The 17,883-nt window shown below is 38.3% G+C and overlaps 2 protein-coding genes across 7 annotated transcripts in view; both read right to left on the bottom strand.

The window, feature by feature from the left end:
- The window catches only part of DIAPH2 (diaphanous related formin 2), an 830,745-nt gene that overhangs the window by 630,363 nt on the left and 182,499 nt on the right, over positions 1-17,883 (bottom strand). The window lies entirely within an intron of this gene.
- On the bottom strand, positions 11,786-15,937 carry LOC121169281 (dual specificity protein phosphatase 12-like). Its single transcript, XM_040999828.1, has one exon. The coding sequence runs from the start codon at positions 13,334-13,336 to the stop codon at positions 12,452-12,454; it is 885 nt and encodes a 294-aa protein (XP_040855762.1). The 5' UTR covers positions 13,337-15,937; the 3' UTR covers positions 11,786-12,451.

Consider the following 17,883-nt stretch of genomic DNA (forward strand, 5'->3'; position numbering starts at 1 on the left):
ACTCTTGATAATCAGTGGGGCAGTGGTTATGAGATAAAGCAATATCAGTTCAAACTGTAATATACTGTATTTAATCTATAACATCAAGAAACCAGCAAATATCATTACACTGCATGATAACACACATTCACTTCAACATAATAGAAATTCTGATCAAAATTATATATACAGCCCTCTACATTAGCTTTAGCTTTAGCAGAAAGAAAATGATGTGATTTTGCTAAATTTAACTCACATTTTTTTTAAAAAATATTCTAAATTCTACTCATCTTTTCATACAGGGTTTTTTAAAGGAATGGGATTACTTCATTCTTGGTACAGAGGAATATTTGACATAAAATTTATATTTGTTTATTTAAAATCAGCTAATCATAATTTCCAGGCTGTTTCGAATTATGCAGTTTATGTTACTTCGATTTCATTCAGTGAAAATTACTATTGTTCTTGCAAAACAAAAGAGGAAATACACCAGGAAACACAAGCATGAGTAAGAAGGGCCTATCTGTTACAAACCGGGGAGCTAAAAGTCTGCACTGAGAATATTTTAGTTCACTGGGCAAAGTAGATCTTGTGTATTCAAATTTTTTTTAATATTGCTTACACAGTTGAGAGAGATGCATGTCCGTATGCACCTCCGTTTCCAGTGGAGAGGGGGGTTTAGAGATAGAGAAAGGTGGTGGGATGAATTTTACATCTATTTTTTTTTTAATCTGATATGCCTGGGAGGCAGAAGATGGCAACTACTTGCTATCATTCCTCCTAAGTACCCTGGGGTGGGAGATAGTCATTTAATGATGCCACAGAGGCCCTGATTTGAGGAATGATGTTTTGAGGGTGTTACTTGAATGGTTTTGATAGCTTTGAGACATCGTCTCCTTCATTGCACCAGGGTTGGGAAAGGCTTTCCAAAGTCTTTTGGATGATGAATCTACTTTAGTGCATCCACAGATCCAGACACCTTGCTGCAAAGCATGGCCAGGAGAGTTGTGCAAACGGTGCTGCTTTCCAACCCCTCATGAGCCACTCAAAGTCCTCTGGTAGTCTAGATGAACTGACTGTTCTGTCCCCTGTGTGCATCTGGGCATATTCTTCACTGCACAGACATCAGCAACTGAGGAGGCCCAGTACTAATACACGCATTCCAAGGTCATACCACATATTTTGTGATTTTTCTCTTTAGCTGGGGTTTGAGTCTAGCGATCTAGTTTAGGAGTCCCCCAAGAAACCTCACCTGGAGTATTGCCAGAATTGACTCCTATATGCGTGCATCAGCCAGTACATGTCCAAGTTTGATTCATCACCTACACCAGCCAATGAATCCACCAGTAGATGTAACTGTCTGGTGAGTTCTGCCCTAAGCTCCATCTCTCATATGAACTGACAGGGTGCTGTGTCCCAGCCAAGCCAGCCCACTAGAGTCTCAGTCACCATACAAAACAGTGGGTACCACACACTAGTTGGGGTAACACCCAATAATCCCCACCAGGTCTGCCCCCAAACCCTGGTTTTTGTATCTGCTGGCATGTACTGTGGCCTAGTCTGGTCTGTTCCACATACCATCTGGTTCTCATGCACTTCCATGGGTGCTGTAACTTAGCTCAGCCTGACCCAATCCCAAACCTGGACTACATGTAAGCTGATGGATGCTGCTGCCTTGAACAGCCTGGCCAGCCACCAGCCCTGACACTCGCACTAACCAGTGGGGGATGTAGCCCAGCAGGACAGTGCCCAAAGTTCCCCTACCAGACCTGCCCTCAGCCGTTCTGCTTACCACTGGCAGATGTGGACCAGTAGGGGAGTTCCTGAGGTTCCCTATTAGGTTTCTCCAATTCCACAGGTCTTGAATGAGGCAGCAAGTTTTGAGGTTCAATCTGAGATGGATTGCCCTCAGTCTTGTCACTCACCAGCATGTGCTGCAAACTGTCTCAGCCCAACCCACCCCAAAAGTCCCAGTGCTTGTCTGAGGATTCAATAGCCTAGTCCACTCTGCCCACTCTCAGCCCCAGCCCTCATGTATTGTTGTCCAACCTGGGCTGGCCTCCACACTGTCCTAGTACTTGTACATGCTAGTGTGAGCTGTGGACTGGCCCCAGTCAGCTTACCCCCAGTCCCAGTCCACATGTATACTGATGGGTGCAGCAGACCATCCTGGCCTATCCTGTCCACAGCCCTGGCTCTTGCACTCATCAGATGGAACTACAGCCTCTCAGGAAAATTTCCCTTGTTCCCCTATTGGGCCAACTCTAGCCCCAGATCTCATGAGTATCAGCAGGTATCGTGGCCCAGTCAAAATGATCAGCCCTCAATCCTGGCATTTACTACTGGGTGTTACAGACTGGCCCATCCTGGCCTCTTCCTAGCCCCAGCTCCAGCAAGTATCATGCAATTTCTTTTCAGGTCAGTTCTGAAGTCCAGCCTATCTCAGCCCATCAACACCCATCAGGCTTCAGGCAAACCAGCAGGTGCTCCAGTCCCACACAGCAAGCTCACAAATCCCCTACAGAATCCATCTCCAGATCCAGTTTTTCCCTTGTCCCAGTGGGTGCCTTGGCCCACAATGACGTGTCCCTCCCCCACACTGCCTCTACACTTGGGAGGTGCTGAGACCAAACCCAACCAGGCATATTCTCCAGTCCCAGCTTTCCTGTGTATTGGCAGGCAGCAAATAATGCTACTTAACTCGGTCCAGGTCTCCCAAGTGGGAGAGTGCCTTGGTCTATCCCAGACATGCTCTCTGGTTGTCTCCCTCTAAACCACTCCATCTCAGCTCCCTTGCCTACCTGCCAGTGCCCATGAAACTGCCCCAAAGTCTCCCGTATAAAACATTCCCTCAGCCACTCTGACTGCTACATGTCCCCAGACTCCTTCCCTGGGCAATCTTCAGCTACCCAACTGGGTGTTGGGTGGCATGTCCTAGTCCAGTATTTCCCACATTCCCCACATATCTTTAACAAATATATAGAACAGAAAACTATGCTGGCACACTAGTATTTTTAAACACAAATTTGGCATTAACCTGGCCCAGAATGCCTGCCAGCTATTGGCTCCTTTTCTCCCAGGAGTTTAACATTTGTACGAGGCAACCCAGGCAGTTGCCTACATGGTTGTGACTTCAGAACTTTAAAATAGAGAGGACAGCAGTCTAAAAAGAGATTATTCCTGGGAGATAAAAATAATTATTATGTGGTCTGATAACATTTAACAAATTAAAAAGAGATATATATATATGGCTTATGCATACCTTTTTTTTGTTTTGTTTTTCCTTTCTGTTTCTTTTCAACATGATTAATCTTTCAGGCATCAAACATTTTATGGCCTATAGTCAAATGCTTACTCTTTTTTGTCTTTCTCTCTCACCCTCTCTCTCTCTCTCTCTCCTCCTTTCCTCTTACATACATACACACACAAGTATTTCAGAAAGTTCATGGAAAATGAAATTTTAAAGTCTGCTTATTTCAGTTAAAAAAAGGGAAATCCACACATAGTTTTTTGATAATGTACAATTTCCACTTTTTCCATTAATTTTCTGAAGATCCTACACACACACACACACACACACACACACACACGCACACACAGTGACCAAGGAATTATAAAACAGTTTAAAAAGAAAATTTGGCTCCAGTATGTGGACAGGAATTTTGATATTGTGGTTCAGAAGTAAGCCTATGGTTGCATTTGTGAAAATATGTACCAGAAACCATTTGCACCAACATCAGATTGAACTTGTTAGAAATTCCAGTGTGAGAGAGGCAGCAGTAACTGGTATTTTAACTACTACTCAAGGTGATTTTCACGCTTGCTTAACTCTGTAAATCATGGCAGAGACCCATCATGTGCTGAAAAGACAAGTTTGCCAGACAGACTGAGAGTTCCAGTGCTTTAAACTCCCTCCCAAAATATGTATACTCTCACTGCCAAGGGAGAAAGATCAGGAAACCACTAATGCAGGTATAGCTGGCTTCTTTTTTGAAGCATGCAAATTCCACTTAGGATTCTTTAGCATAACTTGAATATCCAAAACCATAAGAGATATAGCTGATAACTCGATTTAAGTCTGGCTCAGATATTGCAAATAAAGACAGATAAAAGCATAAATTTTCATGTAGTAGCTCAGCCTTGCAATAAGAAATTGTAATTCATCTTGTGCCTTAAATTTATGAGTGACATAGACAAAGCAGAGAATAATGAAGAACCAAACAGAAGAAAAAGTAGGGAAAGAGAATGATATTTTATTATTTCGATAATCATCCTGAATCATGAGTTATTTTTCTTTCCTTTTTACTGAGGTATTGTTTACACTGAACCAAATTCATCATTTTGACAAAATTATAGTTATATATCCACAAACAATATTCCCTCATTCTCCATTACAGTCAATTTGCTTTCCCTGTTCTGAGCCCATTCGTACCTATTATCCCATTTGTGTATCTACAGTTTTGCTTTTTACAAGGTACCTTGTAAGTACAGTTTATAACATTTTGTGCTTGGATTCTTTCACTTAGCATAAATACAATATTCCACGATCCTACTGCATATGTGAGTTATTCACTCCCTGTTATTACACAAATATACCACAATTTGGTCATTAATCCATTGATCCATTTTTGTTCAAGCATAATCATAATAGCAAGAGCTGTACTGAAATATTTCAATGTTTCAAAACAGAACTATATCTCAGGTCTTCAGAACCTCTGAAGCTATTATTTTAGAAAGGTCTACTTACACTCATAAGAATAACCAAAGGAAAGAAAAATCTTATATTTAATGAAAGTAACAAAGGATTCATTTAACCCTATGTCCAAGAGAAAGCAAGATTCTCCCTTTCTCTACTTCTGGAGAGAAAAACTGCATAAATATACCTACCTGAAGGAGAAAATGGAATTCTGCTCCTTCAGATTCACAAAAATGACAGTTCTTTAAACTTTCCCAAGACCAGATCCTCTCATCTATAAATGAAGATATTCAAACTCATGACTTACTTAGTTATATTTCACGTAAATATAACTAAGTGCCATAAATATAACTAAGTGTCAGAGATTTGGTAGATAGATCATAAAAGCATCATAAAAAAGCAAATCTTATGATTAGATCGCCTGGATGTGTTCAAAAGGGTTAAAGCTAAAATTAGAAAGTTCCATACTGTGTACCCAAAGCTGTAAAGGTAATTGGTCTCATGTGAAGGAGTCCAATATTAGTCATGTCATCCCTTTATCACTGTTTGTACAGTGCTAAAGGCTAGTACAGAGGGTTATGTGTTCTGTACAAAGGATTTTATTTCTCTCTAATGGTGTTCTAGCCCCATGTGTAATCTCATACTACAAACCAAATCATTGAAACATCAAATAAAATGAATGATAGTATAGAGTTTCTTCAGGGAATTCAGAAAGTTGGTAAATTCATAACACATGAAACAATTAAAGAGCTGAGAAGATGTTAAAGACTATTGTAAACAGTGTTGTTACAGGTTGCTTATTTTTTTAAAAGAGAAATTTATAATTCTAATAATAACAATGCCAATGCAATGTTTTGAGTTCAATTAAAACTAAAGTTTGGTTAAATGCACTTATGGAAAAAAAGAGAGAGAGAAAGCCCTGGGTACTTAAAAACCAATATGTAACCGAATACAAACAAATCATACTAAATTTATCAATAGTCCGAAATAAGGTAAGATAAAACACGTATTTTCAACATGTTAAGGCATATTTTTCTAGCTAAATCCACTTCATAATTATTATTAGAACATGCTAAAAAATTAAAAACCACATGGACTTAGCCTTCATCCAATGAAATATTATGTATTAACTTAACTTTTTTTCCACATACAAAAAAAACACAATTGTATTGGGCTTCTGAATGTCCCAGAAAAAATTTACCAGAATCCTTTAATATCCATTTGATCAATTATAAAGTATCTATTTGATGCAATATTGCCATTTACAGACATTTGTACATAAGCCTTTACAGCAGGACATTCACTGAGCCTCTGTTTCACCTGATTCATAGAAAGGTTGAACGCCTCATTTGTCCAGCTCTGTCATTCAATGGTTTTCACTTTCAGTGTTGTGATAGACTATAGTTTCCTCAGAAAACACTAAAGAACACAATCTATTTTTCAGTCTGGCTGCATTTATTCTCTCAGTCTAACTGAAATTGTCCTAATCTGCTGCATGCAACTCATATATTTTTAAGAGTTCTTTTTAGAGAAGGCAGTGCACATTCTTTCTAGTTGCTTGCATTACATAAAAACAAATTTCTCTTACACATAAAAACCTCTTAAGGGCAACAGTTTAAGTAAAAATTCTCTCTCAGGGATAAAAATATGTTATTCTTTAAAATCAATTTGTGTATATTGCTTCAGAGAACGTCTAAGGAAGAGAACATCTTTGGAATGGTCCAAATACATTCAATAGCCTAATAACTTTCACAATAAATAATATGAATACTTTCCCACCATATTCCATTATATATTATTGTTCAAAAAGCACAATATGAGCCCAGATGCAGTAGCCTACTGGCTAAAGCCTTCACCTTGCATGCGCCAGGATCCCATATCCCAGCTGCTCACACTTCCCTTCCAGCTCCCTGCTTCTGGCCTGGGAAGGCAGCAGAGGACAGGCCAAAGCCTTGGAACCCTGCACCCATGTGGGAGACCTAGAAGAAGCTCCCAGCTCTTGGCTTCAGATTGGCTCATTTGGGGAGCCACTTGGGGATTGAACTAGCAGATGGAAGATCTATCTTTCTGTGTCTTCTTTTCTTTATAGATAGGACTTTCCAACAAAAAAAGAAAAAGCACAAGGGGATAACTTATCACATGGTAAGAATAGAAAAACACTCCAAAAGTAAATGAAAACAATGATGTGTACATTAGAAAAGAGAACTCCAAAGATCTAAATAAGTAAACATCTAAATGGTTTGAAATTGTAAATATAATTAAGTTAAGACAATTACTAAGGCTGCCTTCACAGTGACAGAACCAAACTCATAATAAAATATATCGCTTCATTTTCCTAAGCTAAGTAATACAGTTAAAATTCTATCATGCACTTCACAGGACACCTAATTTCTTTCAGCTTAGTGGAATTTTGTTAAAATGAATTTACTCCAAGAAATCACACTGCTAATCTATAAGCCCTGGAAATGAAACGAAGTTGACACAAAGTTTATCTGTCCTGAATAAGATAAGTAAGTTCTTTAAACACAGTGAAGAAACCCAAGAGGCATAAGCACATAGCATTTGCCTGGATCCTTTTTTCCTAACCCAATATGTATGCTATGCTGCTCAATTCTGGTGGGCAGCAGTGAAGTTAAACGAGTTTTCTTTCACAGTAACAGGGGCAAGGATAGTTGAAGGCTAATTGTTATTTGATGACTGAACAACAGAAATGCATTAACCCTCACCTATCAGGTGCAGAGTCAAAAACATATAATTAAAGACTCATTATAGAATATGATAACTACATAGGAAAAGATCAAAAGTTGCTTTTTTTCTTTTTAACGATAGAATTGCAACCATATCTAGAAAGAACAATTTTTCCTAGATCTTCTTGGTGGATGTCAAAAAGTTAGCAGGTTCGCACTGTTTGGTCTCAGAAGATATGTAACATTAAATGCTTCATTCTTTTATAATTTATTTTTGCATATTTAAAATCCTTTTTTCCTAAAATTGAGAAAAATACTATGGGATTATATGCTTTTCTAGGCCTACACTTACATATATACATACTCATATACATATACATATCTCATACTTTTGTGGTGAGAGCAATAAAATCCATTCTTTAAGCAATATTCAAAAATAAAATATATTGCTCTTACAGTCACCATGATATGCTAAATATCTTAAACTTCTTATTACTAAAATTTTATATCCTTTGACCAACATAAACACCTTAACATAAAAATCTTCAATGAAACTTTTAAAAAGATAATCATTTAAACATAGAATATTCAGAACATTTAATAATCTCACATTAAACAACTTGGGAATTATTAACAGCCTACTCTTCATTTTTCTCTATCACGGTGATACTCAGAGCAGGTATGAGGAACAGCCAGCCTGAAGGATATAAGGTCTGAAGAATCAGTTGACATAGTCCTGGCACAGCAATCAGAGGTAAGAGTCAAAATTTTAAAACTCTATGTAAGGTTAATTTCAAGTTAATCATTTTATATAGACAGCAAATGACATTATAAATATCCAAATGAAGGTCCTTCAAAGGAAAAAAAAAAGTTCCCCTGCAATGAATCTAAAGCAATAAATCAACAACAACAACAACGCACACACACACAACACAGTCAAAAACCCAAGATTAAATGTAGCATAATGTCTCTAAGAAAAAAAAAAATTAACCTTCTCCTTCATTCAGCCTGGCTTGCACTTATTAAAAAAAAAAACACTTTTAAGAGCACAGGTAATCCTGGAATATACATATTCATATTTATTAAGTCTTTCAGAACACATAAACAACTTTTTGGAGGCCTGAAAATGTGTTTTAATTGGAAAAGATGAAAACTAAAACAACCAACAATTTAAATTATTTTTGTCCTCATTTACAAACCAAAATCCAGACCCCCCCCCCCAAAAAAAAAACGCACTGAAAAGAGAAGGCTTTATGGCTGTGAAACCAATTACCCCATTTTGTGGTTGCAGAAATTAAAGAAGCCAAATAGCTTAAGTCACACAGTTTGCAATTTCAAGACCATGATCAGAATCTAGAACTCCTTATTCAATGCCTGCCAGTTAACTCTGTTATTAACTGATGACAGATCCTTGAGATTTTTGGCTATTTTGTTTTCATGAGTGACTAGTGGATCAAAATCAACTATATATGTTTCTCATAAGTCTATTCAATGACAAGTAATATTTAAGGAAATCTATAAATGTGGTAGAATAAACTATGGAAAATGGCATAACCATTTATGTCTACACAGAGAAAATTTATGTGTAGGCATTTCTCCAGATACAAATACAGGAACCAAATCCGTTAACTACAGATATAGCATCTTTCATATATATTATTCAGGAATTTCAAAGAACATATTTAGAAAACCAAACTGTAGGTGCAATTTATTCTTGTTCCTCAAAATAAACTCCTCCATAGCTATCTCTTTAGTTTTTATTTATTCAGTTTTCTAAGCTCATTTGAAAGTTGAAAAAAATGTATTATGATAAAAAGCTTTAGAATCAAGTTATGGTTATCAGCAAATTAAGACATTTCTATTTGTAAATCATTTTTATACAGAACACAAAATAATATAAAAAAACCTAAATTAATAAAAAAAAACTATATACTAACAAAATATCTCAAGTCATTCCACTTTCTATTCTCAGGAAAGAACTAATAATAGAAAAATTGACAGGAAAAAATGTTTCACACACAACATATATCAGATCATTAGAGAATACCTAGGGTCAATGTCCTTTGTCACTTAACCACTTACATGTTCATTAGCATGCTATATTCATGAGTGCCCTTAATACTGATTAAAGGCACTACAAACATTTTAAGCAATTTTTATAGCAATGAAATATATTCTGATTCTTCATACAGTTTCAGTACTAGTTCCATCTCAGGGTACTGTTATTCTTTGACAAATATTAATTCTCAAGCAGAAATTATAACTCAACTTTTAAAAACTATGCTTACTACACTTCAATCCTCAATGTTTTTTGGTGAGTGAACATTCAATGCACAAAGCTAACAAGTGATCTCCAGGAATCTCTCTAGGAAGCTGACTATGAAGGAGTATGGTATCACTTAACAATCCTGGAGCAAAGCTCAGGTCCTGGGGAACATCCTCTAAAACAGACAGAAGTAGAGTCAATCTGCATATTTTCACCTACACCAGATGCTCCAGAAAAAAAAAATAACTTGGGCAAAAAGCTGGGTGTATGCATGCTTGAAATTCATGTTCATATGGCAAGCTATTGAACCGTCTCACCAAAAGCTAGTTTCCTTTTTAAATGTATCCTGTCTTCTATATTCTGCCTACATGCGTTCTATCTCAACCAAAGATCTATAAGTTTAAACAGCTTGATATGAGAAGCTACACACCTACAGCTTTGCTGACCAGTCAGCTTTGCTGACCAGTTGAGAAATCTTGAAATGAGCTGTCCTTTAGCTACCACCAGTCAAACAGCTGGGATCACAGAGCAAAAATTACTTGCTTGTGCACATGGTTCTCCTTTCAATAATCCATACAGAATAACTGATCTCCAGGTACAAGCTGGAAATTTAATTGTGAATTGTCTGCTATCTATCTCCTATCAAAGTCCAGCAGAGATAATAGATATATACAGGAAGAAAGCCTCATAGACATTTCTCAATTCAGCACACCTTGGTAGCACAGGTTATATTACTAGAAACCTGCATATCAGCACTAATATTACTCTAGGGAGTCTAATAGAAACATTGCAATTTTGGTTTTGTGGACATTCAAAGAAATTGTCCATATTTTTATGAAAAATTACTAAGAACGCAGTCTAATGCATAATTCAATATTCTTAATTTGCTTATTCAGAAAAGGGAAAAGCACACACATAAACACAGACACACAAAGAGATATTCCATCTGCTGACACATTCCCCACATGCCCCTAATGGTCTGGGAGAGACCCGAAAGACACTAGGAGCCAAAAATCAATCTGGATCTCTCACATGGATGGCAAGGATCCAAGTATCTGAGCCATCACTTGCTGCCTCCCAAGGTTTGCAATAGCAGGAGGGTGGAAGAGGAAATGGAGGCAGAAATCAACATCAGCAGATAAGTTTGGGATTCAAAAATCCCAAATGGTATATCAACACAATTTAAAACACCAACTCTGATATCTGTCTTTTAAAGAAACACAAAATAAAATTCCCTGAGTTCCTAATTAGGAAAAATATCCTTCCTTTAAAAAAAAGAAGAAAGGGCCTGGCAGGGTAGCCTAGTGGCTAAAGTACTCACCGTGAATGTACCAGGAACAAATATGGTTGCCGGTTCTAATCCCGGTGGCCCCACTTCCCATCCAGCTCCCTGCTTGTGGCCTGGGAGAGCAGTGGAGAACAGCACAAAGTCTTGGGACCCTGCACCCATGTAGAAGACCCTGAAGAGGCTCTGGGCTCCTGACTTCAGGCCAGCTCAACACCAGCAAATGCGGCCACTTAGAGAGTGAATCAATGGATGGAAGATCTTACTCTTTGTCTCTCCTCCTCTCTGTATATCTGACTTTTCAATAAAAATAAATCTTTTATTATTATTATTATATTTTTGACAATCTTTACATAGTTAATTGGGGTAAAAAGGTTCAAGGGCTATAGGAAAGTGGGTAAGACTATTATTTCCATATTGTTTCCTTCATGCTTAAAAGGGGGTTATTAAAGGAGTAGGCCCATCCAATTTCCCACCCTCTCCAGGTCCCGCATGTAGGGTATGCTCCGAGGTTCTTGCTCAAGTGATTTTGATAGTTCACCAGTTATAAATTGCTGCCAATCTTGCCACTCCAAACACTATGAGGTCTTTGAAGAATCCACTGATTGACATAGTCCAACATAGAGTCTCCGTGCTTGCCCTGTATTTCGCTGTCAACATATAGCTGAGATGGTGATTGACTTGTTCTGTCTTCTCTCTTTTCTTGGTTAGGGTTCTGAGTCCAGCATTTCGATTGGGGAGATCTCCAAAGAAACTTCGTCTGAGGTGTTCTCGGACCAGATTCTTGTATGTACTACCAGGTACAGGGCCCGGCTCAGTCCATGGCCCTGACCAAGCTGGTGGTTGCAATCGCTGGGTTGATTCTGTTTTCAGCCCTGACTTCCACTGGAACCAATGTGTGTGGCTATATGAGGGACTTTAACAAGCTCATGGAAAAATGTAATTCAAAGATTAAGTTTAGGAGCATGCATTTGGCGCAGTAAACCTCCATCTCCACATCCTATTTCAGAGCGCCTGAATTCAAGTCCTCACTAAACTTCCTATTCCAGCTTCCTGCAAATATAGGCTAAGGCAGCTAATGGAATTTTGTGTCTCCTGCCACTCATGTGGGAGACATGGACTGAGTTTCTTTCTAGCTCTTAATTTCATCCTAGCCTCTGCCTACAACATCTGAAAAGTGAATCAACAGATGAGAGATCTTTGTCTAAACCTATGTTAAACAAAGGAAATGTTTGCATCATAAAAGATTTTACTAACAAATAAATTTATATGGCTAAGAAGGTTTGATTACTACGTACTGATATCATGCCATAAGCAAGTAACAGGGCAGTTTCCAGGTTACATCAAATGATTCTTTTTTCCTTTCACATTGCCAGTAAAATGCTGATTGCCTACAAACTAGACAACCTGACAAGAATGATTAAAAACAGGGACAGAATATTATCTTCACGAAGGTTGTTCCCAAGCTCACAAATGTCACACATTCACATTTTTCTTGTTTATGATCCCAAACCTGGCTGTATTTTCTTTTCATCCACTCAGTTCTTACATCTTTGGAAAGCAGGTGTTATCCATCTTCCACATGAGCACTGTTCACCATACCAGTTGAAGGAACCCAGCTTGGCACTGCATTTTGGACAAAGAAGCTGCCCATCCATCACTCCCAACAAAGCAGATTCCATCCACTGTACAGGCTCAATGAAATAGGATGTACACTGAGTCCCCATGGCAACCAGGAATGTTGGTGTCATTCTCTTGTGGGCAAAGGCCATAGGTCCACTTCCTTCACCATGATCCAAAATACTAGAGCTTTGAAATAAAGATGGCCTGCATTTTCTACACTTGTAGAGGATCTCATCTTTCAATCCTTGTGAGACAGTGGCTGGATCAATAGCGAAGAGTTGTTGAGGTAAATTCTGTAATTCTGGATACTTCCCTGTAACCTTTTGCAAACGATATTGCTTATAAATTGTACTAGAGGTATCCATCTCATATCCCATGGCCTGGTATAATTTCAGTTGCCACTGAAACTCTTCATCCACCTGGGCCTCTGGCTGGATGGGTCGGAGGCTCTCATAGGCTTCCTCAAAGCTGAGCTGGTCTGTTTTCATCACAAAAGCTGTCACTACAGCCACACTGCCAGTGACTATGGCATGACAGTGCACCAACACCACACAGCCCTCTGTGTGGGCCTGGTGGAGGAAGGCCACACACCGGTGCAGGTGGCTGAGTAGGTCAGTCTCAGGTTTATCCAGCACCGGCACAAAGAGGCTCCACAGAGCCTCGACTCCAGGCTCTGCTGTGAAACTGAGCTCCTCTGAGTCCACCATCAGCATGGCCGTAATCCCCGCCACCCTGAGCTGGTCCAGCTTCTCAACGGCCGTGGCCCCACCCAGGTACAGCCCCGGCCGCACTTCCAACATGTGCGTGGGCAGCTGGTAGTGTTCTTGCTCAGATGGGGGCCCTGGCAACCACGGCTGGAACCCTAAGCATCCAACATGGCCGATATTATTATTATGTTTTTTTTTTTAATATGAAGTGTAATAATAGATATGCCTTAAGTCAAAATTGTGTCTTGAAGCTACGAATAGATGATTAAAATTTCAGGAACTATACTATGTATGTCATCAAAACAGTTAAACTTTAGATGCAAATATGAATTCAAATTGTTGACCAAGATTTTCACAGAAAAAAACATAAACTCATATAACTACTATGCATTTACTATTTTCCATTCTCTGCATTCACGTCAGGTTAAGTCACTGTTGGGAATACCATATCCCAAATCAAAGTGTCTGGCTCAAGCCCAGCCAGGCTGCTTGAGATTTGTCTTTGTGTCTGAGAATCCTGGGAGGCAGCAGATAAATGTTTAAATGCTTGGGCCCTGGCACATGTAAGAGTCTTAGAGTTCCTGACTCCCGGCTCTGTCCTGCTCCAGTCCTGGCTGTTGTGACCCTTTAGGAAGAGAATTAGCATATGCATTCTTTCTCTGCGTGTGTGTGTCTGTGACACTCTTGCAAGTAAATGTAAATAGATAAATGGACACTAAAATGATTTGAAAGTTAAAGCAAACACATTCAAAATTTAAACCAACATTTAAAACTCTGCTTTCATAATATTCCTTCCCAATGCTGCCTTAGGAAATCTACTGACAATTTAAGTCCTGTTCATATTTCTACACTACAAAACTGTAGGTCTCATTACTCCAATTTCCATAAGTAGTCCCAAGGAAAATGTTCTGGTAGTATTGATCTTTGCTTACCTTCATATTAACTTCCTAAGTAGTGTCGGCTGCTTTGCCAAGCTTCAGGTAAGTTTGTACAGGCTGTTTAAATAGTTATTAATACCCATAACTAAGAAAACTGTTTCCATTTCTATTTTGTATTGCTGTCGAGATCCAGCTATTTTCATTATGAATATTACATTAGAATGCATGTTTTCTAGGAGAGTATGTTTGAATTTATATGGGAGAGAATATTAAATAAAAACAAACATTCCATGGCTAGGATTGTGGTGTAATGGATTAAACCACTGCTTACAATGCAAGCATTCTATTTCAGAATACCAGTTTGAGTCCCACCCACAGCACTTCCTATCCAGCTTCCTGGTAAAGTGTGTGTGAAAACACCAAAGAAGGCCCAGTACTTGGGCCTCTATTCTCAATGTAGGAGACCTAAACGGAATTCTAGGCTCCTGGCTTCAGTCTAAATCAATGCCTACTGTTTTCACCATATATATATCTATATGTCGATATATATCAATACAAATAACTGCATATTTATAAAGTCTTAAGTGATATTTTTTCTGTTTGTCCCTGTTTGGAAAGCATAGGCTATAGAAGCAATCTTCTGTGGAAATGTACAAGATACTATGGCATGAGCTTGGCAGATACAAGTGTTCAAGCAAAACAGAAATAGCAGTTATCCCATTGGGGTAAAATATCCCTCAAAAGTATAAGGCAATTTCAGCAACAAGTCTAAAAGGAATTCTATGTAATCACGACTCTGTGATACTATTCTTCAAACTAGTATTTGCTGTTTTCCTCATGTGCTAGAAAACCTTAGTGACAATGATTTATTGCTGCACATTTCTTTGGTTCTTCATAAACATATTGCCAAATACCCATACATCCTATATTGAGTTGGCTGGGAATAAAAATGACTCATTGGTCATTTCTCAATAGATACTGCTTCTTTTCAGAAACTTTAGTAAAGAGATATGAATAAAATTCTTTAAATAATATAGATGTTATTCTAAGCCATAGTGATGCAATGGAATGTGCAAAGCTTAGTGCAATTTGTGATGGTAGATTAGGATTTATTTTATAATCAAAGCACATGAATTTTTCGTGTATTAAACAGAGTTGTAAACATTCAATTCCGTTAATTCACCATGCAACTCCAAAAAGACCACTGTGTAAAGCATGCTATGATGTCTGCAGTTTATGAATGTGATTCAAACTGAACTAGTAAGATTCACTGTTATATAGACGAAGTTAACTGCATCATTTTTTCTGCTTACATCTAAAATGTCTGGCCATGGGAAGCAGAACAAGAGGGCAGAATAGGAAAAGAACACATTAAAACAGACTGAGAAGGATTTGTGTAAGAGAAATGGAGGGCACGATCCTGGATGGTAAGAGCAGAGAGGTACGTGGGGAGCCGTGGGTATGGGGGATCAACAGAAGCAGCGGAGTAAGGATTCAGGCTAACAGATAACACAGTGGGGATTGCATCCCCAGGTGTGAACAAGAAGGGGAGAACACAGGAAACACAAGAGATAAACCAAGCCATAGAATTGTGAGTCCTGATGATGTTTTGAACCAATCACAAGCTGAGACAAAACAGTGCAGCCCTTGCTGATCACTATGGGAGGAGGGCATAGTTCTCAACTCAGCTTTCCACTAGTGCTATAGGCAGCAGGCGAGTACTGCAACAAAGCCCCTGGGTGAGACCAAAACAAGGATACATAAAATCAACAAAGTGAACAGCTGCACCTTTGAGAAAAAAAACAACAAAACAGATAACTGACTAGCCCATCTAAAAAGAAAGAGGGAGAAGACATGAATTAATGGAATAAGAGACAGAAAAAGGAAAATTTAACAATGGACATCTCATAGTAAACAGGAACTAGTAAAAGCAACTATATGCCAACAAATCAGAACAACTAGATGAAATGGATAGATTTCTGGACACATACAAGTAACAAAAACTGAATTATGATGTGATTAATAATAAAAAAGATTAATAATAAAAAAGAACCATAAAAGCACAGAGTATTTAACCAGTAATTAAATTCTGCCCAACAAAGAAATTTCCAGAGACAGGGATAGCTTCACCACTGAATGCTATCAAAAGTTTCAAAAACTTACCCCAATACTCCAGAAGCTACTCAAAAGGATAGAAATGGAGGCAAGCCTTCCAAACTCTATGAACCCAACATCACCTTAATATCAAAGCCAGACAGAGACATGGTAGAGAAAGAGCAATACAGATTGATATCTGTGACAATGAATAAAACCATATAATCATCTCAATAGATGCAAAGAAGGTATCTGATAAAATCTAACATCACTTCACGCTGATAATTCTAAGCAAGGTAGGCATACAACTAATCAATGCACTGCTATTCAGCCAGTAAAAGGAATGAAATTCTACAATTTGCAACAAAATGGGCCCAACTAGAGACCACTATTCTCAGTGAAACAAGTCAATCCCCAAAAGATAAATATCATATATTTTCTCTGATATATGGCAATCTTCATGCAAAATATGAGATCAAGAGTCTTTTCAATACTATTTTTGCTACATCTCATGGCTTGTGATACTTTTGTTTGTATTTCCATCGATTCAAAAAACACGTTTTTCTTAATTTCCTCACTAACTCATATGTTATACAGTAGCATCATTTGCGCCAAAGACTTTCATTTTCTTTTTTATTTTCATTGTTTCAACACATTGTTCATTCTGTAGCATATTGTTTAACTTCAGATTGATATAAATTTTCTATTTTTCTCTCTATTGCCAATTTTGTTTTACTGCTTTTCATTTACGGAAATGTATAGTAACTCTGTAGTAAGGACTATCACATGCAGATGTGAAGATACAATGCAGTGTGCCTCTCTACTTCCAAATCAAAGATGGACCTCCAATGAAACAAATATATTTTGACAATAGGATGCTGTACTCTCTGCCATTGTCCATACTTGCTGGGGTCCATGCGGTGGGTGTGGATGACACGAAGGTGTGAAGAGAATAGCTCCCATGCTTGTCAGGGCCAGGGGAGCTTCCAGCTGTTTGGCAAGGCCCGGCGTATTTCTCTCTGGCCACCTTGACGCTGTTTCACCCTCTGGTTGCATGAACACTCAAGCACCCCACTAAGAATTCTGTAATCTACTGAGGCATTGTTGTTTGCCCCTGTGAGATGGTTTCCGCAACCGATGTGAGCCTGAGAGTTAATGTCACTGATCATGTCTTGGTGAGTGGGCCTTTGACAATTTACACACAGGAGCACAATTAAGCCCATGCCATTTTTGGACACCTTATTGGGTACTTAACCATTGCCTCAGAATTTGGCCCAGACATGTAGCACTCCTTCTGGGAAGGGGCTTGAAAATATCCTAAATATTAATGCAAGTGATGGGAGTGAGAGCTGAAACTGCTATGGCAATAAATACAGTTATTGTTATCTCAAAGGCTAGCCTGCTTTTGCAATTTTTTTGGAGCATAGAAAATGTAATTCTTTTAGCCTCTTTTATAAGGATGCTTTTATTAAAGAAAAATGCTTTTAATTATTGTTTCATTGTTTATGGGGTTGTAGAGCCTACAGATGTAGGGGGATTTAATATTTGAAATTTTTGTTTTAGATTTTACCTTTTCCCCTTATAACCTATTTTCCCATTAAATAATGGGTAAATTGTAGAAATAGAAATGTGGTAGGAATGTACTACTGATTAGCAGTTAATCACATG

Source organism: Ochotona curzoniae, unplaced genomic scaffold, assembly GCF_017591425.1.
Source record: "Ochotona curzoniae isolate NIBS_2020 unplaced genomic scaffold, NIBS_Ocur_1.0 scaffold_1852, whole genome shotgun sequence".
NCBI lineage: Eukaryota > Metazoa > Chordata > Mammalia > Lagomorpha > Ochotonidae > Ochotona > Ochotona curzoniae.

What these genes read in the sequence shown, in the direction of transcription:
- LOC121169281 (XM_040999828.1), bottom strand. Translation starts at nt 13,336, where the DNA reads ATGTTGGAAGTGCGGCCGGGGCTGTACCTGGGTGGGGCCACGGCCGTT.